Source organism: Mauremys mutica, chromosome 2 (genome assembly GCF_020497125.1).
Source record: "Mauremys mutica isolate MM-2020 ecotype Southern chromosome 2, ASM2049712v1, whole genome shotgun sequence".
In the NCBI taxonomy this organism is placed as follows: Eukaryota; Metazoa; Chordata; order Testudines; family Geoemydidae; genus Mauremys; species Mauremys mutica.
In genome coordinates this window covers 208,962,234-208,987,692 of record NC_059073.1, presented here as the reverse complement: position 1 = coordinate 208,987,692, position 25,459 = coordinate 208,962,234, and the positions used below count along the sequence as shown (strand labels likewise).

General features: G+C 43.9%; 1 protein-coding gene across 9 annotated transcripts in view; it reads left to right on the top strand.

The window, feature by feature from the left end:
• Positions 1 to 25,255, top strand: part of ARPP21 (cAMP regulated phosphoprotein 21) — a 185,764-nt gene extending 160,509 nt beyond the window's left edge. For all 9 annotated transcript variants that reach the window (XM_045006977.1, XM_045006971.1, XM_045006972.1 and 6 more), the window contains 2 exons: positions 19,617 to 19,768; positions 24,530 to 25,255. In XM_045006977.1, coding sequence (XP_044862912.1) covers positions 19,617 to 19,768; positions 24,530 to 24,787 — 410 coding nt within the window. In that variant the 3' untranslated portion in view covers positions 24,788 to 25,255. The remainder of the gene's footprint in view (positions 1 to 19,616; positions 19,769 to 24,529) is intronic.
• The last annotated feature ends 204 nt before the right edge of the window (positions 25,256 to 25,459 follow it).

Below are 25,459 nucleotides of genomic sequence, written 5' to 3'. Positions count from 1 at the left end.
TTCTGGGTAAATGTCGTCAGTCACTCCTTCCTCTGGGAAAGCAATGGCAGACAAGCATTTCGCGGCTTTTTTCCCTGGATTGACCTGGCAGATGCCATAGCATGGCAATCATGGAGCCTGTTTTGCCTTTTGTGACTGTCATCATATGTGTACTAGATGCCGCTGACAGAGGCGATTCAGCAGCGCTACACAGCAGCATGCTTTTGCTTTTGCATGGCAGCAGAGATGGTTACCAGCCATACTGTACCATCTACCATACCATAAATTGGTAATAAGATGATCATGGCTACAAGTCCTTTTGCACTGCACCATTTGCTGCTGTCATAAGTGCCCCTGGCTGAGATCAGCCAGGGGCGCAAAAGCCAAAATTGGGAATGACTCCCTGAGTCAATCCCTCCTTTTTGGTATCTAAAAATAGAATCAGTCCTGCCTAGAATATGGGCAAGTGTACTAGAGAACCACTGTATCATAGAACCAGAGAGCACAGCTGCTCTGTGTCAGATCCTGCAGAAATTATGAGCTGTATGCTATTCACAGGGGGTGCTCCTGCAACAACCCCACCTGTTGATTCCGTTCTTCCCCCAGCCTTCCTGGGCTACCATAGCATTGTCCCCCCACTTGTGTGATGAAGTAATAAAGAATGCAGGAATAAGACAGTGACTTGTTAGTGAGAAATGAATGGAAGGCAGCCTCCAGCTGCTATGATAGTCCAGACAGGACATTAAGCAGTGTGGAGAAGAGGAGCCCAGCATCCCACTGCTAGTCCAGGAGCAATTGAATCTTTTCTTTACACCTGAAGGGTGGGGGCTGATGGAGTTCAGCCCCCTGTTGCTATGAAGAAGACGGTTACCAGCCATACTGCACCATCTACCAGGAAAAATTAGGAGCAGGCGCCCTTGATCGACCTCACTGATGCTAGTCGGCATGGTTACCAGTCCTTTTGCACTGCCCCATGTGCCAATAGGCTGCTGATGATGATGGATATCAGTCATATTGCACCATCAGCCACCCATGGCGGGGGGGGGAGCAAGGATGTTGGTGTTGAGTGCTGCAGCATCCCGTCTATCTGCAGCATTCAGTAAAGATAGGATGACATGTAAAAGAGTCAAGAGAGGATTGTTTTCCCTTTCACTTCTGGGGGTGGGTGGGGGGGTGCGTAAATTGCCGAGCTATGCACTGACCCACCGCGGACACTGTGTTTGACTCATGAAGCATTTGGAGCTCAGCCAAGAATGCAAATGCTTTTCGGAGACTGCAGGAACTGTGGGATAGCTTGAGTCCTCCAGTCCATGAGCGTCCATTTGATTCTTTGGCTTTCCGTTACGCTTGTCATGCAGCAGTGCGCTGAGTCCCTGCTATGGCGTCTGTCTGGAGATTTTTTTTAAATGATTTTGAATTTCGTCTTCTGTAACGGAGCGCTGATAGAACAGATTTGCCTGCCCTTACAGCAATCACATCCGCATGGTCCATGCTGGAGCTCTTTCTTTATTTTGATTTTTAACTGCATCACCACACGTGCTGATCGGAGCTCCACGCTGGGCAAACAGGAAATATTCAAAAGTTCGCGGGGCTTTTCCTGTCTACCTGGCCACTGCATCCGAGTTCAGATTGCTGTCCAGAGCGGTCAGTGGTGCACTGTGGGATACTACCCGGAGGTCAATACCGTCGATCTGCGGCCACACTAACCCTAATCCGATATGGTAATTCCGATACTAGCGCTACTCCTCTCGTTAGGGAGGAGTACAGAAATCGATTTAAAGAACCCTTTATATCAATATAAAGGGCCTCTCAGTGTGGACGGGTGTAGCGTTAAATCGGTTTTACGCTCCTAAAACCGGTTTAAACGCTTAGTGTAGACCAGGCCTCAGATCCATGCTGGGAGATCCCTGTGCTCAGTTGGAGCTCTGTTGACTTTAATGTGATCTCTGTGTCTGTGTGGCTCCAGTTGAAGGATCTGGCCTATAATTTGCCATGCACTTATCTTTTCTTCAAAAAACACGTTTTATTCTGTTGCTTTGGATTTTAACCGGCACACTTTATATGTTCAGAAGCATGGGGGAGAAAGAATTTCACGACACAATGGTCTTTGTTGCAAATGGTATTTACTGCACAGTTGGTGTCCCATTTGCAAAACTGTCTCTAGGAACTCCATGAAGTTGGGCTGCAAAACAAAGCTCAACCTATAAGTGTGACAAGCGTGTATCCTTGGAGAGAATTTACACGGCTCATCAGTGATTTACACAGTTCTGCCCTGACTGATACTCCACCAACATGCTGAAAACTTCCCTTTGTTCACAGAGCCCAGTAAGGATTCTGGAGACAGAAGAGCTTTTAGAATGGAAGCAACATACTGGGTTTATGCCCCCTCTCAGCCATTGAAGTGATTCTTCCCCGCAGGGAGACAGTCTGCCTACATAATCATTTTTTAAAGCAAGACTATAATAGGCAAAATTGTTCTCTGATCTAGTGGCTAGAGTACTGAACCAGTATCCAAGGGACCTGTATTCTACCCCCACCTCTGTCACTGAATTGCTGTCTGACCTTGTCCAAGTTACTTCACCTCTTGAGTCTCTGTTCCCCATTCCAGCCTCCGGCTGTCTTGTCTGTTCAGACTGTAAGGTCTTTTGGGCAAGGACTGTCTTTTACTGTGTGTTTGTACCATGTCTAACCCAGTGGGGCCACTATTCTCATTTGGTGCTTTTAGATGCTACCAGAATACTAATATTAAATAATAATATAATAAACGATGGATTGTCTGTTGACCTTTCCTGCTCTTTCTTGGGGATGGAAGCCACCTACTGTAATAGAAATAGTAAGTAACAATAAAAACAATGCTTTGACAGCTTGTTTGTGCATACAGGATGCATTGTAGTCTTTGCAGGTGTAATTATTTTGTGGCACAATTAATGTCACTTAAATGTCCAACTAGCTCATTGCACACAGTTATCAAGTAATTAGACATCTAAGTGATGTTAATTGTGTGAACAAATAATTGTGGGTGCAGAATTGTGGTTGGAAAAAAAAGGGGAGATATGGGCCCTATACATAGTGTGGAGAGAGAGAAAAATATCCCCACTCTTGGGCTGTAAAGCACATTTCACTTTTACATGCAAAGGTGACTTAGAAGGGCAAAGCAGCAAGCCTATCATTACATTGTTATCTATCCTGTGTAGGCGTGAAGGGCACAATTCTGCTTTCCTTACCTGTGTGAAATTCCCATTGGCATCCCATTGACCCCTGAACACTGATTCATGGAATCAAGTTCTGTCATGTGGATATCAGAGAAACCATCCCCTGGACTATAGCATCAGGCAGTTTAATACATACTTGTATTGAATATATCTATATATACGCACACTAATGGTGCATGAGAGTTTAACAGGTACGTGCTATTTGTGGTAGGAGTTTTTTTTATTTGTAGCTATATTGTTATGTGGTGCTAGTGCTGATGATGATCAGGGCTGAGGCCAGCAAAACCTTTCACTTTAAAAGTATTCACATGTTAAAAGGGATAAATTTGCAAACAGTGATTGGTGAAAATTCACTATTTTCAATACTGAATAAGTTTTCCAAAGGAGGAAGGGGGGGGGGGAATCAGGAGAGTGAGAAATTCTCCTCCTCTTTTAGCCCTTCTATTCAAAATCATGAATTTATCTCCAACTGAAGTGGGTTGTTGTGTGCGGGGGGGGAGGGTGTTGAGAAAGAGAAAACGAACAAAATGACAGCAGTGTAATTGTTTTCCACATGTAACATTTCTTAACAATTACTGTAGCTCTTAGATTTTGAAAACATTTTGCTTTTCTTTAAATCCAAAAGAACAACCCTGCCCTGAACCCTCCAGTACTTTGTGTTACTTTTCTGTAGCCCTTCCAAACAGGACTATGCAAAAGATCAGCTGTAACCACATACCTTTCAATGTCATTTAATTTGGGGCTTGAGCCAAAGCATAATGAAGCAGGTGGGAATCTTCCCATGGACTTCAATGGGCACTGGATCATCAGGGCCATCATGGGTGATGCGCTTCTGCTGTATTACACAGATTCACTGATCAAGACCCTGCCCAGAGGGAGAGCAGCAGGCTGCAGCCACTGTTTTAACTTATGGGGTATAGGAGAGGTTGCCTCCAGGCTTTGCCTCCCGTGTGCCGGGGCTTCCCTGTTTAAAGCTCTCCCACAGCAAACTAAAATTTCATTGAGAGGGTTGTGTTGTGCTCTCCATGAGTCTGTGCTGTTCTCATTACTGTCACCGGGAGTGACCTGTGGACATGAAGAGCAGAATAATCATACTTTGCTTCTCCGAAACATTTTCAGTCCCTCATTGACACCAGTAGGGCTCCACACATGGTTACAGTTAAGCACATGTTGAATGGTTTAGCTTTACTGGGACCAGAGTGCTCAGCACCTTACAAGATGGGGCCTTCCCCTACAGGTGGACTCTTGTGCCTACGTGGAGTTCATTGGACTGTAGGGAGCCACATGGCTGGATATCATACAGGATCAAGGCCACAGGATCCTCACTCTGATAGAAACAAAAATATTTTGTAACTTTTACCCTGTACCTCATTACACCAGCCAAGACCTACTCTTTCAATGTCCAACTCCTCAAAGTCATGGCCTGTCCATATGACTCAGTGAAGTAAGTTAGCTCAACAGCATAAAATACTTTCCTTCCCTCTGTCTGTGTATCACCTGTGTCACTCACTGGCTTGGTGACTCATGTGTGTGTCTCCAATAAAATTCAAGGGCTTCAGATTACAGAAAACAGCTGCACATGCTTCATCTGGGTTAATGCATTTATGTCAGGCTCAGGGCTCTGGGTAAGTGCCAAGAGCCTAGATCAGCTGTTTTACCAGAATGATACTGCTGTAATGAAACCCTGCATTATTGTGTTGCAATTATTTTTGCTTGCAGCTGGCTGTTCTCTATATATTTTTACTGAAGTGAGATGAAAGTATTTTGTTCTTAAAAATAGAAGTTTATTTTCTGAATCATGCAGAAGCTTTGAATTACATGTTCTGCCTGTAAAGGGTGCTTCTCTAGAAGCAAGAATTTAATTTCAGAGAAAATAGTAAATAATTTAAAAATAACCTCAGAAACAAAAAAGCTAAAGTGTCTTGAAACATGAAATAAAAGACTTTCTGAAGGAGGATAAGGTTAGCTATTAGAGTACTATACAGCAGGAAAAACAAGGTTATTTTTCAGCAGCAAGCCACTTTCTAATAGCAAGTTATTCTTAAAGCTGTTCCTGTAATTTGGAAATCTTTTCTGTATAGAAATAAAAGAATAGACTTGGGTTTTTTAAACTGAAGAAAAATGCTTCTCCAGCCTTGAATCCCTACATTTGCATCCATTCAAGCCCCTTCAAATGCCTATTCATTTACATTCTTTCAAGTAACAGCTCTCTCAGGTTCTCCAGTCTGATGGCAAAAGGTAACTGAGTGCAATCATTTATCTTTAAACTGTTCCACTGTGCCCTTCTTCGTGTTCTTGTTAATAATGCCAGGTCTCCTAGGATCTATATTTCATGCAATTTCATTGCATATGCTTTTTGTGTGACCTTACCTGCTGTTTCCTTGGGGAAAAAAAGCTGAAATACCAACATACCTTAATTAAAACTTTGATCTCAAAAGATATTACTCTATGTGTTTATTAAGTAAATAATGAAAGCACTTAATCATGTCTCTGCTTTGTCATGGCTTTTGTAATTTAGAAGTGGTGACACTGAGTTTTAAAGCAACTCTGCAAAGGTGTAGACAAATCCATGTGTCTGTTTGCAGCTTTCAATGAATCATAGAGCTTTTCCTTAGTACCCAGGATGTTGCATGTTTGCCATACAGATGAGATGGAAGGGTTTAAATACTGGTTTAGTGCCCTTTGTGAAAAGAAATATCTTAAGATTGGTACATTATTAAAGGTACAATGTGTTACCACTTCAGAAAGGGAGAGTACATTTTTCTCCCGAGTGACTATTTTTTTTTAACTGATAAGTTTTTTCTAGTCCTTGTCTATTGCAGTTGGAATTCAGAATGGAGAAAAAGATTATTCATCAAAGACAATGGAGTGAGTCTTTCTTTTTGTTGTTGTACAGGAAGTGGAAAGGAAGGTATGAATTTCACATGTGATGCAAAATGCTACTTTCCATATTTCTTACTGGCATAGACAAAGCCACCACAACAAATGCTTTTCCACCACAGAGATGCAGCCCGTTTGTTTATGCTGTTACTTTCCTTGAAATAACATCACTGCACAAAACACTCTAAGCTTTTGTACAAAGATCCCAGGTGGCCCCAGTCTTTCAACTGATTCTGTGTGGGCTGATCTTTGAGTGGGAGAGCTTGGATAGTCATAGTAGTTATGCTATTCTCCCATTCCACCCCTCAATTGTTTGGCACTAGAGATGTGCACTCGAGCTGATAATTCTGTTTCAGGGCATCATAGGATGCCACCGTTTGGATGCTCTGTGGCTATTGGGCCATCTCCCAATTTTTGAGATTGCATAGTGAGTGAAATCAGCATTTTACATGGCTTTTTTTTTTTTTGGCTGGTTCAGCTAGATAACCACTCGTTAATGCAGGATCTTATAACCAGCTGCATCTGGGATTTCGTAGCTGTTATTCACAGAACATTTCTTTTTCCTCAGAAAATCTCGATATTTTCATCAGTAGCTTTCACAAAACTTAATAAACGTGCTGCTCTCACATAATGCAAAATTGCAGCCAGTAGCACAATTTGATTTCTTCTTCCTTCCTATCACACCGAAGGAGTGATAATACCATGTTTTGCACTACTGATTTTCCGTTAGAAGGAGCTCCGTTAGGCAGAGGCACAAAGGGGAGGGGGGGAAACAAACTCTCTTCTCACCAGTGTCTTCTTCATTCCATTGCAATAATTCCTTCAACATCATATTGCCAATGATGCGCACACACAATCACACGCTAAGCTCCTTAAATACAACTGAGAGCTGTCCTTTTTTTATGAGTCTGTTAAATGTGTCGCTGATTGGATAACACCATGCTCAGGAAACTTGGGTATGTTTAGTGGAGTTAAAAAGAACCAGAATGCTAATATGCTACGGATAATAATGTTCAGAGAGTCCTAGTTCAAAGAGCTGCAGTTGTGTAGCTCCAGCTATGCAGAGGAGTGTTAAAATCTCCGCTGTTGTGATCCGTTAAGGAATATTTGCAACATTTTGTATATACGGTAAAAATAACTAAAAGGCCATCAACTAAAAGTGTTTTGATCTTGCACAATTTGAAACTACTGATATGCTTAGCTGTACAGAGTTGGAGAAAGTTATCAGAATCCCCACACAGACTCCTGTAAACCTCACTGCAGGGATGCAGCACCTTTTAAGATAAAAGGTACCTTTTGGTGAAAAAAAAAATAACTATGTAAGCCATCTATTTGATAGGGCTTGTGGGTAAGGCTGAGGGCCTGGGTCTTAGGATGGAGTAGTTGGGTATCTATTTTGCTGCTGTATTTGCTGACTGATGTGCTAATTTTTTGTGTGTGTTATGCTGATGGGTGGAATCCTTACATGGATTATCCGTAAAATTGTTGTCAGGACACCTGAGTTTCAAGTATAGGCCTTTTTTTTTCTTCCTTGTGTATATAAAATTCAGATAAATGTAAAACATGCCAATATATTTAGGAGGTAGTAAATCACTACACAATTATCGTTCCAGTTCACAAAGTGTCAAAATTTGCACCCACAAACTGTCTGAGTCACCATGCAGTTGAATACAAATATTAAGTCTAACAGGGCATAGAAGGCAGATACATTTGGAGTAGATTGAACATCTGCAGCAGGTCTGGTTTTCAGCAAATCCAAAAGGCATCCCTGGATTTCAGATCTAAGATTAAACTACAAAATTGTTCACAAGGCATACTGAATTCCTGTTCAGATCTGCAAGATGTAGTTTAGGGCTTCAGACACATACTGGAAATGCCACAGCAGCATGGAGATATTAATTAGTATAGCTTCTATGGGAGCATTCCAAACTACAGTCATTCTGGAGTGAGTCTAAAATCAGAATTAGCTTAATTTTACAGTCAGATTTTGGTGAAACTTGCCAAGCTCGATACCAACTACATAAGGAAAAAATGGTTTCTGTAGGGAGCAGGACTCACCCCTGCAGCACCTCCTGCTGGTTGTCTCTGGGAATTAGCTCATCCAGCCTCCAGAGCACCCTCTGCAGGCCACTGCCGCTTGGCCCCCCATGTCCCTCCCAGACCCGGTGCCCCATTATCTGGGGTGCTGCCCCCCTGACAGTAACCCCTTTCTCTCAGGGTCTCCCCTCCCTGGGGAGCCTCCACCCACTATCCCCACCTAACCTCAGTATAAGGCTACTGCCAGTTATTGTCTAGCCCCCATGCCCTGGGACAGACTGCAGTATCAGCCTACTCATCACGGGCAAGGTTGGGTTTAGATCTGCTGCCTTTGCCTACCTGTGGGCTGCCCTCTGCAACTCCTAGTACATATTTGCCTTATGCTAGGCCACAGCCTGGGGCTTTCCAGGCTGGAGCCTCCCCAGCTCCGCTGGTCTGGTCTGGTCCATCTCCCGCTACAGCTAGAGGGAGACTGCTGAGCTCCTGGCTCCCAGCCTCTTATATAGGGCCAGCTGAGGCCTGATTGGGGCGTGGCCCAGCTGCGGCTGCTTCCCCAATCAGCCTATTAGATGCTTTCCCTGCCACAGCCCTCTCCCAGGGCTGTTTTAAGCCCTTAAGGGCAGGAGCGGGGTAACCACCCTGCTACAGTTCCCAAAAAGCCACCAAAGTCTATTACATAATTCAGGAAAGAGTGAAACCACTCTAAACGTAATATGTTGAGCAGTGTACAAGAAAATTGCTTTTCTTTGTGAGAATTGCATGTGTGAGAGCAAATTTGTCAGTCTTTTTTAGAACTGTGTGTAGACTAGATACCTTTCCTCTTTCTTCAGGTCTCTACACAATACAGCTCTGAACCAAGGAAATCTCTTTCTTTTATAGGCTGACAATTACCATGCTCCAAAACCAGGAAGGAAAAGAGCTTCCTGTCTTACTCACGTGCCTGTTATCTCTTTAGAGGACACAGTATGAATATGGAACTTTCTATGCCTTGATTTATTTACCCTTTGGGATCTTATCTTGGGGTGCCCAGAACTGTGAATTACCCTGTTACCCCTTGCCTCAACAAGAGAGAGACTTGCTTGTTCTTAATTGGTTGTCAGCTCCCTAACCACCAGCAGCTTGTTAGCCAACCAACCAAACTCCTCAGGCCTCTGCCAGCTCTTACTTCGCTTTGCAGGTTAAAAATAGGCATACACCCTATCCCTGAGCCCCTCTGAAAGTGCTCCCTTATAGCGTGTCCAGCCCCTGCCACTGGACATTCACAGAAATTCCCAAGGGAAGAGAATACACACAGCTTGCTTGCTACAACTCAGGATCAGCTCCTTTATAACATCACGGCACTGTGATATATTTATAGTGAAACAATCAGAAGTTTATTATCAAAGATTAAGATTTAAGAGAGTGAGTAAGGACAATGAGTGGAAACAGAAATGGTTACAGATTAAAACAAAAGTAGAACATGCATCTTAGAGTCTAACTTAATTTTAACAAGCTAAAATCCTTGTCTAAGTTAGTTTCTCAGCTAAAGCAATCTCCTAGAATCATCAACCCACATGGCTGGGATCCGCCATTTATGGATTCAAAAAACACTGTCTTTTTGCTCCCTCAGTGAAAGGTAAAAGGTGCTGACCCTATCCTCCAGTTATAGTCCACTAAACCTTTGAAATGCTCCTCTAGACAAAGCTCTTTCCCCCCACTGTTCTTCCCTTCCTTTTGACTTTCCATCCCCCCCTCCTGACTTGTATGTAAATAGGGCTTCCATTGTTTTGCCTTACAATACCTAATCTACATATGTACCTAGGCACATAGGTGAATATACATCCTCTTATCTGGCAAAACCAGTTTTTCACCTCTCTGGGTAGTAACACCTTGATACAAACTATAAGGACATATTATCAGTATATAGACATAACTTTTTAAATATCATCCATACATATATTCCACAATGATATTAATGACCAGCATGATCTTGTCTTTCATTTAAGATCTCCCATGGCATTCTTTATAGATCAGTACTATGATATCAGTGTGTGGGGTGTACTGTCAGGCCAGTCAGGGGGCTACCATTACAGAACAGTGAACCCTTTGCCAGGTGGCATGGAGGAGTTCTTAGGGACACAAACCTTTCTGTATGTGTCTGCGCATTTTTGTCCTGTCAAAGGGATCACTGTTTACTGTAGACAGAGGGTAACAAGTGTATTAGTCATTGTGTCTTGTCATGTGTCTTGTGTCGTGATGGTCTTTACACTGTATTTCTGTTCAAGCTGATGACTGCAGTATAGAGTCATAGTGCTGCCATGGCCTTGGCCTTCTGTAATTACAAACTCAGTACAAGAATTATAAGGTTCCATTGTTAGGGGGCAGAATTACAGTCACACTTACCCTTAGATACTACTCATGTCAGCTTTTGTGGTGGTGTTTGTTTTTTATTTAATTTTTAAAACAGCCTAACAAAACCTGGGAATTTTCAAGGTGATGGTGACATGGGGTGAAGGGAAGGAGCCAGGGAAGAAAGATTGTGGCACCATTGGCTGCTCCATCTTACAGTGGGGCTAGGCAGTGTGGGATCAGGGATCTGCACCAATGTCCCTGGTGGTTCCCCCTCTCTGCTGTGTCCAGTAATGGACAATTTAGGAAGTAGATGCATTGTTATTTATTAGCATTGGAATCTCTCGCACGCATCTCAATGATCCTTGTCTTTGGAAGTTTAGGGATGTAATAAGTGCTAAATGGCCAACCCCGATTTTCATAGATTTTAAGGCCTGAAGAGACTGATCATCTAGTCTGACATCCTGCATAACACAGGCTATAGAACCAGCGATAGCCGCATTAAGCCTATGACCTCTGTTTAATCTAGAGCATGGCCCTTAGAAAGATATGCAGCTTTGATTTAAGGATTTCAGGTGATGGAGAATCTGCCTTATCCCTAGGGAAGTTATTCCAATGCTTACTTACCTTCCCTGTCCCAAATTTGCAACTTATTTCTATTCCTCATTTGTCTAGCTTCAGTTTCCAGCCGTTGGATCTCTTTTGCCTTTGTCTGCTAAATTAAAGAGCTGTCTACTATCAGAAATCTCTTCCCCATGTAGGTACCTATAGACTTTAATCAAGTTGCATAATGATAAAGACAGGTGAGTGATACGGATCGAGCTGGATTGTTTGGTAAAATGGGCTCATTTGAACAACATGCATTTTAATACAAGCTACATCTGAGTCTTCTCTTGGATAAACTAAGTAGATTGAGCTCCTTAAGTCTCTCTCACTATAAGGCATGTATTTCAGACCTCAAACCATTTTTGTTGCTCTTTCCCTTTCCAGCTTTTCAACAACCTTTTTGAAGTGTGGGCACCAGAACTGGACATAGTAATCCAATGATGGTCTTATTAATGCATGTAGAGAGTTAATGCCACCTCCAGCTTGATATTTTCCTGCTTATGCACCCGAGGGTTACATTCACTCTCTTAGCTATAGCATTGCACTCACAGCTCATGTTCTGTCCGTTGTCTACCATGACCCCTACGTCCTTCTCAGTGTCATTGTATTCCAGGATACTGTCCTCTATCTTATAAGTGTGACCTGTACATTCTTTGTTCCTAGATGTATGACCTTGCATTTAGTTGTATTAAATGCATATTGTTCAAATGAGCCCAAGTGATCCAGCTTGGCCTGTATTACTGACCTGTCATTGTTTACCACTCCAATTTTGGTATCATCTTCAAATTTTGCCAGCAATGATTTTATATTTTCTTCTAGATCATTGATAAAGATATTGAATAGCAATAGGCCACAAACAGACCCCTGCTTAAACCGAGGAAAAATAAACAAAACAAAATCTCCACTGACGATCCCCATGTGCAGTTACTTTTTGAGATCTGTCAGTTAGCCAGTTTTAAATCCATTTAATATGTACTACTTTGATTTTGTATAGTGCTCATTTTTTATCAGAATGTCGTATGGGACTAAGTCACATACCTATTGAATTCTAGGTACATGACATCAATGGTTATCTTAACCAAACTTGTAATCTCATTATAAATTGTACTAGGTTTTTTGACACACGAGATCTATTTTCTATAAAACCATGTTACCTTTGCCTAGGGTCAGAGTCAAGCTAACTGACCTATACTTAGCTGAATGATCCTGTATGTCCTTTTTTAAATAGAGGCACAACTTTAGCTTTTTTCCAGTCCTCTGGAACTTCTCCAACATTCCAAGATTTGTTAAATATCATCATTAATGGATCAGAGAGCTCCTAGGCCGGTTCTTTTGTAACTGTTGTGTGCAAGTTAGCTGGTCCTGCTGATTTTAATATGTGTAACTTTTAGAGTAGCTTTTTAATCCTTCCTACTTATTGATGGAATAGAAGAATTTCCTTATCACTACAAAGAGTCCTGTGGCACCTTATAGACTAACAGACGTATTGGAGCATGAGCTTTCGTGGGTAAATACCCACTTCATCGGATGCATGTAGTGGAAATTTCCAGGGGCAGGTATATATATGCAAGCAAGAAGCAGGCTAGAGATAACTTCCTAGCAAGAAGCAGGCTAGAGATAACAACAACTTGCTTCTTTCCAAATTTTCCTGATGCCAGTTGTAGTGAGTTGGTTGGATCTTCTTTGGGAGTATCTCAGTGGATGTTTATCTAAGGCCACCAGCAATGTCATATAATGCAGTGGCTGCAAATCTCTAGTCAGGTCCCCTAGAAAGTCTGTGTGATGACACACATCTTTCAGTAGGTCCCAGAAAAGTTAATGGGAAATCCTGTTTCACAGGAAAAGGGGCTGATCATCTCCTGCATTTCTAGCTAACCTTTTCACAGTTATGAGAGGAATGTATGTGTGTTTGAGAGAGAGGCTGGCTGGCAACTGATTGCCTACTTCCTAATTACCAGTCAAATCCCTTTCACAAGGAGGGAGATGTATCCCCATAAAACTGACCAGTTAGTAATTTATTTCCATTTCTGAAAAAGGAGGGGATAAGCGGAGGGATGTGTAGTACTAGAATATCACCTCCTTGGGTTCTGCTGTCTTTAATCATAACTAAATCTCTCATGAGAATGTGATCCTATCAGGTTTCTGTTGAATTGCTCGGAGAATGAATTTTTCTTGATTTAAATTACAAAGGCTTGGTTCATTACAGCACTGAGAATTCTCTCTGGCACGTCTGGGTGTGGGATGGGGAAAGACTAGTGAGTGCTAAAACTACTTCCTGCAAAACACTTTGTGAATTTATACATTGACATCAATAATGCTACTTAGTTGCAAGAGCCCAGTTCATGTGGGAGTAGAGCAAAGTCTGCAGTTCAGACACTTGCCAACCAAAACCCTCCTTATCTAAAGGCTAAGGCTGTGTCTACACTAGAGAGCTAACAGCGGTGCAGCTGTACCGATGCAGCTGTGCCTCTGCAAGATCCCTTGTGTAGCCACTCTGCGCTAACAAGAGAAAGCTCTGCCATCAACATAAACCATCCCCGGTGAGCGGCAGTAGCTGTGTCGGTGGGAGAAGCTGTCCCGCCAACATAATGCTGTGCACACTACCACTTTTGTCGGCGAAACTTATGTCGCTCAGGGGTGTGTTTTTTCACTTGATATACTTATAAAGCTACCCTGCTGATCTTTGCCACAATTCTGAATCTAGGAGTAAGGAAGGAGTCCTTCCAAAGAGGGGCATGTTACTCATAAAGGATGTCCACTAAGACCAGTTGAGCACCAAACTTGTTTTAATCATACTTCTGGTTTATGTTGCTGGCAGAGGTGTGAGATCACTGCATTTTATCTTTTAAGCTCTGTATCCTCATTAAGAAATTAAAACATTTGTGGGCCTTTCATGTAATCTGTCTCCCTCTGGGATGTTTAAGTTATCTGTCAGCAGGTGACATGGGCCATAAAGGTTCAGAGAATTACCTCAACAGTATGACAGCCTCTTCCATTTAGACTGGAATCCAAGGCTCCTTTTCCCTCTGAGGCATTCATTGAAATTCCATGCACGGTTCATTCCTCTGGTTGTTTAACAATGTCTCTCATGTTTGCCCTGATTTTAAAAATCCTCCTTTGTAGCAGAGATAACATGGAGCAGGATGATATAATTGCAATAAAGAGGCCCTGGAGCTTGCCGTAATAGGATAGTTCATCTGATGTGTATTGCCATTAGAAAATAACCCACGTATGTATGTTCTCAGGGGACAGTAAAGAGGCTTTTAAGGAATACACTTTATGTAGTATGAAAGCTAATGAGCAAAAGAGCAAGTCTGAAGAAAAACTATTGCTGCAAAAGGCATGGTTCCACTTCCTGTCCTTTACTGATCTCCTAGAATCCATCCAGTCTGAATATGGTCTCCTCTACCCAGTAATGTGATACTTTTCGTGCAGTACAGTCAGTTTCTGGTCCCATTTTCACAACACTGTGGTCTTTTTCATTTTCATCTAAAAATAAATAGTATGTCAAAAGTGTGGCAACATTGAATGCAGGATTGAAACTGCTGCTGTATGCATAAAATAAATAGTATTGTAGAATAGCAATCTCTGATATTCCATCCCCCATTTCCCCTCCCACCCCCCCAAAGAAAAGATTTGCTAGGATAATGTAGTTGCGTGTTCTCACTGAGAAGGTGATAAATTAAAGCTCTGTTACACAGAATCTGAAATATCCCATCTTCATCCTTTCCCCATGCCAGAGCCCACCTGGCCACTGTGCAGTAAGGGGATGCAGACACCAACCCACAACAGTGAACATTGAACAAAGGAGGGAATCATCCCCACTGTGCAAGTTGTGCCAATCCACAAATGCAAAACTTAGAGAAGAAATTGACCTGGGCAACTTGTGTCATTTACACTGCCATGAGGAGGAATTCAGTTTTGCAGAGGATGTGGTTTCCTTGAAGATCAACATGGGCCAGATTCATAGGTGATGTGCAAGGGGGTATAGTTTACATGTAAGTAAATGGGTAGAAGAGGGCTCAAATTGGAGTAACTTACATGCTGAGTTACACCAATATATACACCAATATATACACTTAGGCTCTTTTCCACAGAACTTCTGAATGTTTTTTATGTGTCAGACAGAGACTAGCTGTCTGTCAGCATATGAATTCAGATATTTCATTTCTACCTTGTTTCCCTGGAACAATGCAGGATCATATTCCACACTTACAAAAAAAATAACATACAGTTTAATGCCCTTTAAAGGCCACAAGGCCACAGAAGTAGTGGTAGGTTTTAATGGTTTTTCATAGCAGCAGTGTTGCTTTCGAGCTTGATGCAGATTCTCTTTGTGATGTGGTGACCTAGCATTCCCGCCTTGAGACTTTGCCTGAGAGTGTGAAGTGGAAACAGGAAAAAAGAAGATAAGGAAACAATATTTCAGAATCACGAACACCATAATTTTGAGAGAGTGTGATGCTAAAGATTCCCACATTAATTTGTTTGTCCTGCAATATGTTGTGGAATAAGATATGTAGGTTTTTCCGTGGTGCTCATAACCACAGTACTGTATCCCGGGCTTGTATAAATACTGAAGAAGCATCTCTGCTTTTGAACATATTCAGGTAAGATGAGGGCTTTTGGATTGTCTTTTTCATGGTAATAGAAAATGGAATCTCTCTGCCAAATCTGAAATCCATAGTTGAATATCTAATTGCCATGAGAGTGTATTGTATTTGTTACATACAATGCAGCTGTTCCTGATATCTTGACACACAAAAGGTCTGCCAAGAGATAGTGAAAAATAGAAGTGTTTTCAAAAGGAAAAACACATAAATGTCATATTGTTCCCTTAGTCCAAGCAAACAGCTCCAGTTGGAATCAATGGAAGTTGTATGTGCATATCAAGAGCACACTTTAGCCTTTTCAAATAAAATTTTTAATGGGCTAGATCACAGTCATACACATTTATTCTGAGAGCAAGGTACAGGATATGATCCAACTCCCAAGGAAGTCACTGAGATTTAAATCAAGCCCAGGTAGAATATCGTGGGAGCAACAAAATAAGGCTTGGTGAAGCAAGCATCTTTTTTCCACTGCCTCTCATCACCAGTGCCGCCCCAAAACTGTAGTGGTTTTAGACTTCTAGTTGTCGTCTCCTCTGGGAATAAGACCCATTAAAATACTACATTTTCTGTGTACCTAGTCAAACATTCAATGATGCAAAACCAACCTGATCTCCTTAATTGAGAAGGCAACAGATTTTTTAGATAAAGGAAATGCAGTGGATCTAATTTACCTTGATTTCAGTAAGGTATTGATACGGTTCCACATGGGGAATTATTAGTTAAATTGGAGAAAAGATGGGGATCAATATGAAAATTGAAAGGTAGATAAGGAACTGGTTAAAGGGGAGACTACAACGGGTCATACTGAAAGGTGAACTGGCAGGCTGGAGGGAGGTTACTAGTGGAGTTCCTCAGAGATCGGTTTTGGGACCAATCTTATTTAATCTTTGTATTACTGACCTCGGCACAAAATGTGGGAGTGTGCTAATAAAGTTTGTGGATGACACAAAGCTAGGAGGTATTGCCAATACAGAGAAGTACCGGGATATCATACAGGAAGATCTGGAAGACCTTGTAAAGTGGAGTAATAGTAATAAGATGAAATTTAATAGTGGAAAGTGCAAGGTCATGCATTTAGAGATTAATAACAAGATTTTTTGTTATAAACTGGGGACTCATCTGTTAGAAGTAACAGTGGAGGAGAAGGACCTCGGAGTATTGGTTGATCACAGGATCACTATGAGCCGCCAATGTGATATGGCCATGAAAAAAGCTAATGCGGTCTTGGGATGCATTAGGTGAAGTATTTCCAGTAGAGATAAGGAGGTGTTAGTACCATTATACAAGGCACTGGTGAGACCTCATCTGGAATACTGTGTGCAGTTCTGGTCTCCCATGTTTAAGAAGGATGAATTCAAACTGGAACAGGCACAGAGAAGGGCTGCTAGGATGATCCGAGGAATGGAAAACCTGTCTTATGAAAGGAGACTCAAAGAGCTCGGCTTGTTTAGCCTAACCAAAAGAAGGCTGAGGGGAGATATGATTGCTCTCTATAAACATATCAGAGGGATAAATACAAGGGAGGGAGTGGAATTATTTAAGCTCAGTACCAATGTGGACCCAAAAACAAATGGATATAAACTGGCCATCAGGAAGTTTAGACTTGAAATTAGATGAAGGTTTAGACTTGAAATCAGAGGAGTGAAGTTCTGGAACAGCCTTCAAAGGGGAGTAGTGGGGGCAAAAGATATATCTGGCTTCAAGTTTGATACGTTTATGGAGGGGATGGTATGATGGGAGAGCCTAATTTTGGCAATTAATTGATCTTTGACTATTAGCGGTAAATATGCCCAGTGGCCTGTGATGGGATGTTAGGTGGGGTGGGATCTGATTTATTACAGAGAATTCTGCTCCCACTTTTAAGTGATTCCACATGTTTTAGCTCAGTCCTTCAAATCCCAGATGTGTAATGCTAGGCTTTTTAATGTGTGACATCACTCCAAATAAGGGAGATGCAGGGGCAGAAGAGGATGTGAAACACACACACACACAGACACACACACACACACACGTCTTGTGCAAACTTAGTTTCAGTGTTTCACATTTATGATGTTGATAATTTACAGGACTAGGCAATATGCTGACACCAGGTTTGTGGAAAAGCAGCAAATTAGAGTCTAACAATCCCAGTGCATTTGAGAGAGAGATGATGCTGTAATCCAGCCAAATTAATTTGTCGCCCAGGGAATTAATTCTTTTTCATCAAGTTAGATTTACTGGAAATGCTGATCTCATATCTATTGGGAAAACATTTTTAATGGGAAGCAAGCCAAAAATTCTGGTCAGAGGTGCCATATATTTCTCCTGTATAAAAATCTTAAGAGGAAAACTATCAGCACACAATGATATGGCATATACAGTGCCGTTGGTTACTTTATATTTCTTTATATAATCAAGAAATGCCCAGATGATGATTTCCAATTTGTGGAGTATAATGAAAAATGCACTGTATTCATGAATATAAATTGAGCAGATGTGACACTTATATTGTCACATGGAAATAACACAGTATTTGCTCTCTGTAATAACTCTTATTTGCCTGAAGTATGCTTATTCAGAGACGACCACCACAAAGTAGAGAGTGCTGTGCTATGCATAACTGAATGTTAAACAACAAAACTAGAGATGAAGAGGTATTGTTAAGAAAAAATAAGCTCAGATTTACAACTTTTCCTTCGCTGGAGATATATTGTAGGGCTGGGATCCTTCTATGTTCTCCACACCTGGTTTCTGTGCAACATGTCCATCCACCTCCAATCTTTACTGCAGGCAGGCCCTCTCTCTTCAATAAAACTCCCCAGTCCCCTTGTTCAAATGGTACTGGTGAAACCACTGACACTGGCACATACTATCTCCTAAGACTGCCACTGGTCACAGCTAATTCTCTTCCTTCCCTCCTTTCCATGCTGCTACTCACTGCAGAGCTCTCAGCCCCACTCGCTTACCCATAAAGGGACAGCACATTACAAAAGGAGCAGTCCCAATCGAAATTTTCAGACCTGTCGCATTGTGGTGGCTTTGCATGCAAAGCTGATAGTAACTGGAAGCAGAAGTCATTTTTCCTCTCTTTATGCTGCCTTTCTTGGTCAGTTGTACCTTGGCTTTATTTACACTGGAGCACAGTGAAGAACCCCAGATAGTGCCTGTCTTGAAATTATTCGAAAATTCTCTTTCCTAGGCACTGAATAAGTCACTAGGGCAAAATATGAGCATCAGCATGCACTAGCCATAAATTAGAGGGAACCTTATAGTGATAAACCTCATAAGGAAGCAGAGATGTGTGTGTGTAGTGATAAAAATTGTTTTCCCGTTCTCACTTCTGCTAGTATCTTCACACTTTGTTAGAGACTTGATGGCTCATGGAATAGGTAACACAACAAGGAGCTTTTCACATTGTTTAGGAGCCAGGACAAGAGCACAAACCACTGTCCTTATTTAGGCAAAAACTTCCATTAACTTCAGTGGCAATGTTGCCTGAGTGAGGACTTTGTGATTAGAAACTAAAGGTGAAATCCTGGCTCCCTTTAAGTCAATGGGATTTTTTCTATTGAATTCAGTGGGTCTAGGATTTAACTCCAAGTGGCCAAAAGTCATTAAAAACTCATATCTGTTCAGGTTCTTATGTCAAATGCTGGGGTTTCAGCTAAGTGTCCCTTAGGGATGTCTGTGGCTCAGGATTGAAGAACATTAGCTGGACAGTGTATGGAAACTCACACTGTCATTGCTCATGATGCCCCTGTTCTGTGTCTAACTACAGTACTTTACCTTCCAGAACTGTCAATTCGCCTCCATTCCTGAGCGTTATATTCACCTAGATTTTTATGTCTGGTAGTGGTTCTCTCAAAGGGGATGAGATTGCACAGGACATGTGATGGGATAACCAGTTTTTTAAAACAGGGCTTTAAGTTTTGCCTCCATGAATGATGATTCATAGCCAAGTGAAAATGATTGTTTCTTCCAGGTTATCAGCCTGTCTTGACTAATCAGCAACAAGGGTTCCAAGGACTCATGGGAATGCAGCAACCTCCCCAAAGTCAGAACCTGATGAATAATCAGCAGGGAAATCAGGTGCAAGGCATGATGGTTCAGTATCCAGCCATGTCGTCTTATCAGGTACTTACAAGCTGTACTTAATTTCTCTCTTTGAAAATATATACTTACAGTAAATGATAATGTCATGTCATGGAGGGTGACCTGTCTTGCTTTAGTCTTTTAAAAGTATTTCTCTGCCTATTTCTGGCTTCAGTCCTCGTTATGCACATGTCTGACTCAAATCTAGTGCACACTACATGCTGTCTTTAACCTCCCTTGTACTTCCGTTTTCATTCTACATTAGACTACACTGATGTGATCATTATATTAATTATGGTTGAACTGGTCAGCACTGCATTGGATATAAAGGAAAATTTGGTTCCTTCCCTGAGGAGCTGGAATTAGAAAGTGAGAGAGAACATGAGAGAAATTGTTTTCTTCATCCCTAGGCCAATGCAAGGTTGTTCCCTACAATGCATATGAGTCCTTTGTCTAATCCAGTTTTAAATTACTCATCTGTGGAGAGGGATGCGGAGACATTTTATATAGGAGAGGTGCTGAGAACCATTGAACCAAACTGTAAACCCTGTACATCATGGAATCCATTCCAAGCCAGGGGTTGCGGCAGCACCCCTCATTCCAGCACCTATGTCTGCGGAGGCTCCTGCCACTTCACAAGGGGACACTGTCCCAGAGTCAAACAGACTTTATGCTATATGTACTGGTAGACAGACTAGCCATATGGAATTATGTTTGTTAGACTTTGAGAAGAAAGGCAGTAACTTGATTTTAAACAGATTTCTTGACTCTCAGCTTCAGCTAGATTGACTGAAGTACCACGAGAGCCTGTGTGGTGATGAGAGGGCCTATGCTTCTATTTTCCACTAGTTCTTAGAAAACCAAAGGAAGATTAATTCATTTTAAAAGCATGTGGTGGTTGCGAGGCCTCTCATCTTTCCCATAGTCTGTTCCTATTGCCTAAAGTGTAAGGATAAGTCTGCTGGAAATTAGGAGGGGGGGAGAGGAGGAGGGGAATGAGTGTTTGGTAGAAATTGTTTTTCTGTCCTTTAGCCCCAGGTTTGTGGGTAAATGACCCCGTGCTTGGGTTAAAGACAGAAGTGTGAGATAATATAAGTGTAGCCAGTGATGAGCTGCCAAAATATTAACAACCAGTTCCCTTCTCCTCACCCCATGAGGGGGTCATGCCCTCCCCTGGGGACTCCTGCCCCATCCAACCCCCCCATGTTCCTTGACAGCCCTCCACCCCGGGACCCGTGCCCTATCCACCCCCCTTCCCTGTCCCCTGACTGCCCCTTGCCACCCCATCCAACCCCTTCTCTCATTCCTGATGGCACCCCGGGACCCCTACACCATCCAACCACCCCTTCCCTCTGTCCCCTGACTGTCCCTGGAATCCCTACCCCTAACTGCCCCCCACCGCCCCATCCAACCCCTGCTCCTTCCTGACTGCCCCCCCCAGGACCCTTGCCCCCCGTTCAATCCCCCTGTTCCCTGCCCTCTGACCGCTCTGACACTAATCCACCCCCCCAACTCCCCTGCCCTCTTCCAACACCCGCTCCCTGCCCCCTTACCGCGCTGCCTGGAGGTGGGGGCCCAGCTGGGCTGGGGCTGGGACCGGAGCCACCCGGCCGACATCGGGGCCGGCCCCAGGGCAGGAGCCGCGCCGCCCGGACAGATGGACCCGGGGGCCGGGGCAGGAGCCGCGCTGCCCGGACAGACCCGGGGGCCGGACCCGAGCCGCGCCACCCCACCTGACCCGGGGGCCGGGCAGGAGCCGCGCCACGCTGCCCGGCGAGGTCGCAGCTGGACCCGGGGGGGCAGGAGCCGCGCCACCCGGCCCCAGGGTCCGGCTGCGACCTGGCCGGGCGGCGTGGCACCTGGAGCCCTCCTCCCACTGGTGCCCTGGCCCCAGCTCACCTGGTGGAAGCCTTCTCAGCCCTCCCAGGCTTCCCGCGCGAACAGCTGATTCGCGGGAAGCTGGGGAGGGGGAGGAGAAGCCGGAGGAGCTTCAGAAGAGCAGGCGGAGTAAGGTGAGCTGGGGCCGGGGGAAGGGTAGGGAGCTGCTGGAGCTCTTGTTAAATTTAAAAGCCCTTTTGGAACTAGTTGTCCCTCCAGGAACAACCGGTTCTAAACGGGCTTCTAAATTTAACAACCGGTTCTCGCGAACCGGTGCGAACCAGCTGCAGCTCACCACTGAGTGTAGCCTATGTGGATCCTTTGCACGCACTGATCCTGGAAAATTTTGGTCCAGCTAGGATCTGACAATGTCGCAGATTAGTATAATCTGCGTTATAGCCTACATAGTGAGGCGGCTTTGAAAATCTCAGCCAGTATCTTTAACCCATTCAAATTATAGTTACACAATACAATGGTAATAGAAATGGGCTAACATAGGAACCTTTTATCAACATGTCATGGGGTCTGCTCACAGCTAGTACACTTCCTCCTGGTCACTCCAGGGATAAGCTGATTCCAGGTCCGACACCTCCTTTCTGCCTCTCACCACACACTCTGCCTTCATTTCCTGGCTCACATCGAGGCAAGATGATTTGTGTTCACGGCTCAGCCCTCCGCCCAAGTCACATGCAGTCTGCCCTCTAATTTTTCCCACCCATGTGTGGAATGAATTTTGTTATGTGCACCAATATGGAGATGATGTGTCACACATCACCTCCATATCGGTGCACATAACAAAATTCATTCTGCACATAGGTGGGGCCGAGAGGTTTGGAGTGTGGGAGGGGGCTCAGGGCTGGAGCAGAGGGTTGGGGTGCAGGGGGGTGAGGGCTCTGGGGTGGGGCTGGGGCAGAGGGCTGGGTGCAGGGGGTACAGGCTCCAGGTGGGGGCGTGGGCTCTGGAGTGGGGCCGGGGATGAGATGCTCAGGACTGGGGCAGAGGATTGGTGTGCAGGGGGCTGAGGGCTTCTGCTCGGGGTCTGGGCTCTGGGGTTGGGCTGGGAATGAGGGGTTTGGGGTGCAGTGGAACTCTCTGGGGCTACAGTGGGAGAGGACCCCCCCAGCTCTCTCTTCCCGCAGCAGCACCTTGGCCGGGCTGGGTTGGAGCCGGGGAGGGGCGCCTGTCCCCCAGCCGTGGAAGAGACGCCGATCTCCCAGCCGCGATAGGTTCGGGGGAGGGGCAGCTGGGCTGGGCCGGGTCGTGGCCAGGGGAGTGACACCGCAGCAGGTCCAGAGCTTGGGGAGTGGCATCTCTCCCCACTGCTACCCTGAGCGTCTGTGCCGCACAGTTTAGAGGGAACTTAGGTCACGTGTCATCAAAGTCTCATCTCTATGAACGGGCTCAGGCAGTCTTCCCATACACTTCCTCAGTGGCAGATAGGGGAGCCCAGGCCCACCCTCTACTCCAGGTTTCAGGTCGGGGATCCTTGAGTTTGCAGCCAAGGTCTGTTCCATTCTGGCCATTATTGCCTTTTCCCAGAGTCTTTCCTAACCTTCTGGCTCCCCCAATTCTCTGGGTTTGCCAGCCCCCAAACTCCCTCCTCCCAGGGAGTAACTGTAACCTACTTTGGCTCTGTAGCCCCCAAATCCTTCACCCAGAAAGTGACTGCAGACAAAATCCCTGTGGCCAACTTCCTGCCTTTATAAAGCCAGCCCACCTTATTCCTCCTCGGCTGGGTGCCCTCAGTATTCAGTCAGGAGATTACTTAAGCCACTGATTCCCTTCAACTATGGCCTGTCTCGTTAATTGGCCCCTTTCTTAGTCCACATTAATCTGTGCAGGGCAAGTGTGGGGTGAAAACCCCATTGAAAAAAACCTTCCTCCTTTTAGCCTCCCACCTGAACTTACATAAAATAGGAAGAGGATTCATAACACCCTTGTTTTTCCCAGTACAAGGATGAGACGTGTCACCAAAACCTTTTGTCCATGTGCAAACAGAACAGAAGTTCGTTTAGAATCACATCTGGTTTTACAAACACAAAACTCAACAGATGAGATTTTGGCTCAACAGAAACAAAATAGTTTGTGGTCTTGTTTCTCCAATACTCTCCAGCTCTGCTCAAGAACAGAGGAGAGGGAGAACTGATTTGCAACTGGCCAGCCCTGGCATAAGTTAAAGCTGCAAACTTGCAGCACTGATGTAAAACTCCCGGGGACCACCAGCTTTACGTCAGCAGAGATTTTCCAGCAGCTTTACGTTTATTTTATGCTGCATAAACCAGGGGTGGCCGATCTGTGGCTCTGGAGCCACATGCGGCTCTTCAGAAGTTAATATGCGGCTCCTTGAATAGGCACCGACTCCGGGGCTGGAGCTACAGGCTCCAACTTTCCAATGTGCTCACTGCTCAACTCCTGGCTCTGCCACAGGCCCTGCCCCCCACTCTACCCCTTTCTGCCCCCTCCCCTGAGCCTGCCGTGCCCTTGCTCCCCCCCCCCCGCCTCCTGCATGCCACAAAACAGCTGATCGGGAGGTGCAGGGAGGGAGGGGGAGCACTGATCTGTGGGGGTGCCAGTGGGTGGGAGGTGCTGGGAGTGGCAGGGGTAGATGGGGGGCTGCTGCCGTATTACTGTGGCTCTTTGGCAATGTACACTGGTAAATTCTAGCTCCTTCTCAGGCTCAGGTTGTCCGCCCCTGGCATAAGCAGTACAAAATGAACTTGGTGGACCAGTGCTTCTTCCTCAACCCATGGCTAATCAACTGTAGATTTTGTGATAGTTCTGAACAGAAGAAAGTGATATGCCCTGTAAAACACACTGAACATGCAAATCAAAATAAAAGGGAATGGGCAATTCGGAATACACTGGGGATACTTTAATTCATTTGGATCTAATTTACCAATTTGTTTTTCATATACTGTCTTCTAGGTGCCAATGACGCAGGGTTCTCAAGGACTGCCACAACAATCATATCAACAACCAATCATGCTACCTAATCAATCAGGTCAAGGAACAATTACAGCCACTGGAATGCCTGTTTACTGTAATGTCATACCTCCCACCCCACAGAACAACTTAAGGTTGATTGCCCCACACTGCCCCTCCAATAACGTTCCAGTTATCACTGCCAGCTGCAGGACAAACTGTGCAAGTATTAACAATCCAGGGTGGCAGATCAAGTACTGATACTGCGGCTTAGTGTGGATATACAAGGATAGCGGTGCATTATTTGACAAATAACTCATGGCCTTCAAATGAAGAGGAGCACAACAGGATAATCAGTTGGGGACATAAGTATTGACAGTGCTCAAGTGATTGCTGCTGGAATTCTGTAAAAAAACTTAAATTAAAAAGATGTTTGCTGGTTAATGGTGCATATTTTGTCATGTCTGCTAGGTATGCCTTTATAGCTTAGCTAGTGACATGAATTCATTGAGGTAAGATTTTTTCCTACCACTGAACACCACTGTGTAGATTGTAATATCCCTGATTCGGATTAGTTTTGTACTTTGTGTTGAGTTTGTGAAGCTAAAAGTATTTAAAAAAAATATATAATAAAATCACATTGTACCAAAGCTGTAATGGAAATTTGAAAAAACAAAAAAAGAATTGCTGAATGGAAGGAATAATTTATATACACTATAGAGTTTTTTTATGGACATATACTGTATTGTAGTGTTTAATCACAATAAAGCTATTTGACCTCATGGAGAAAGGTCAGGTTTCTACCACCTGTTTGTTCTCCTCTCTCTTTTTGAATGTTGTTCTCCTTTGTTTTTTGTGTTGCTTGATTTCCGGTCTAGTTAATGGGAAAGCTGTTTAATGATGGGCTTGCTGCAATATGCTGAAGGAGAGGTC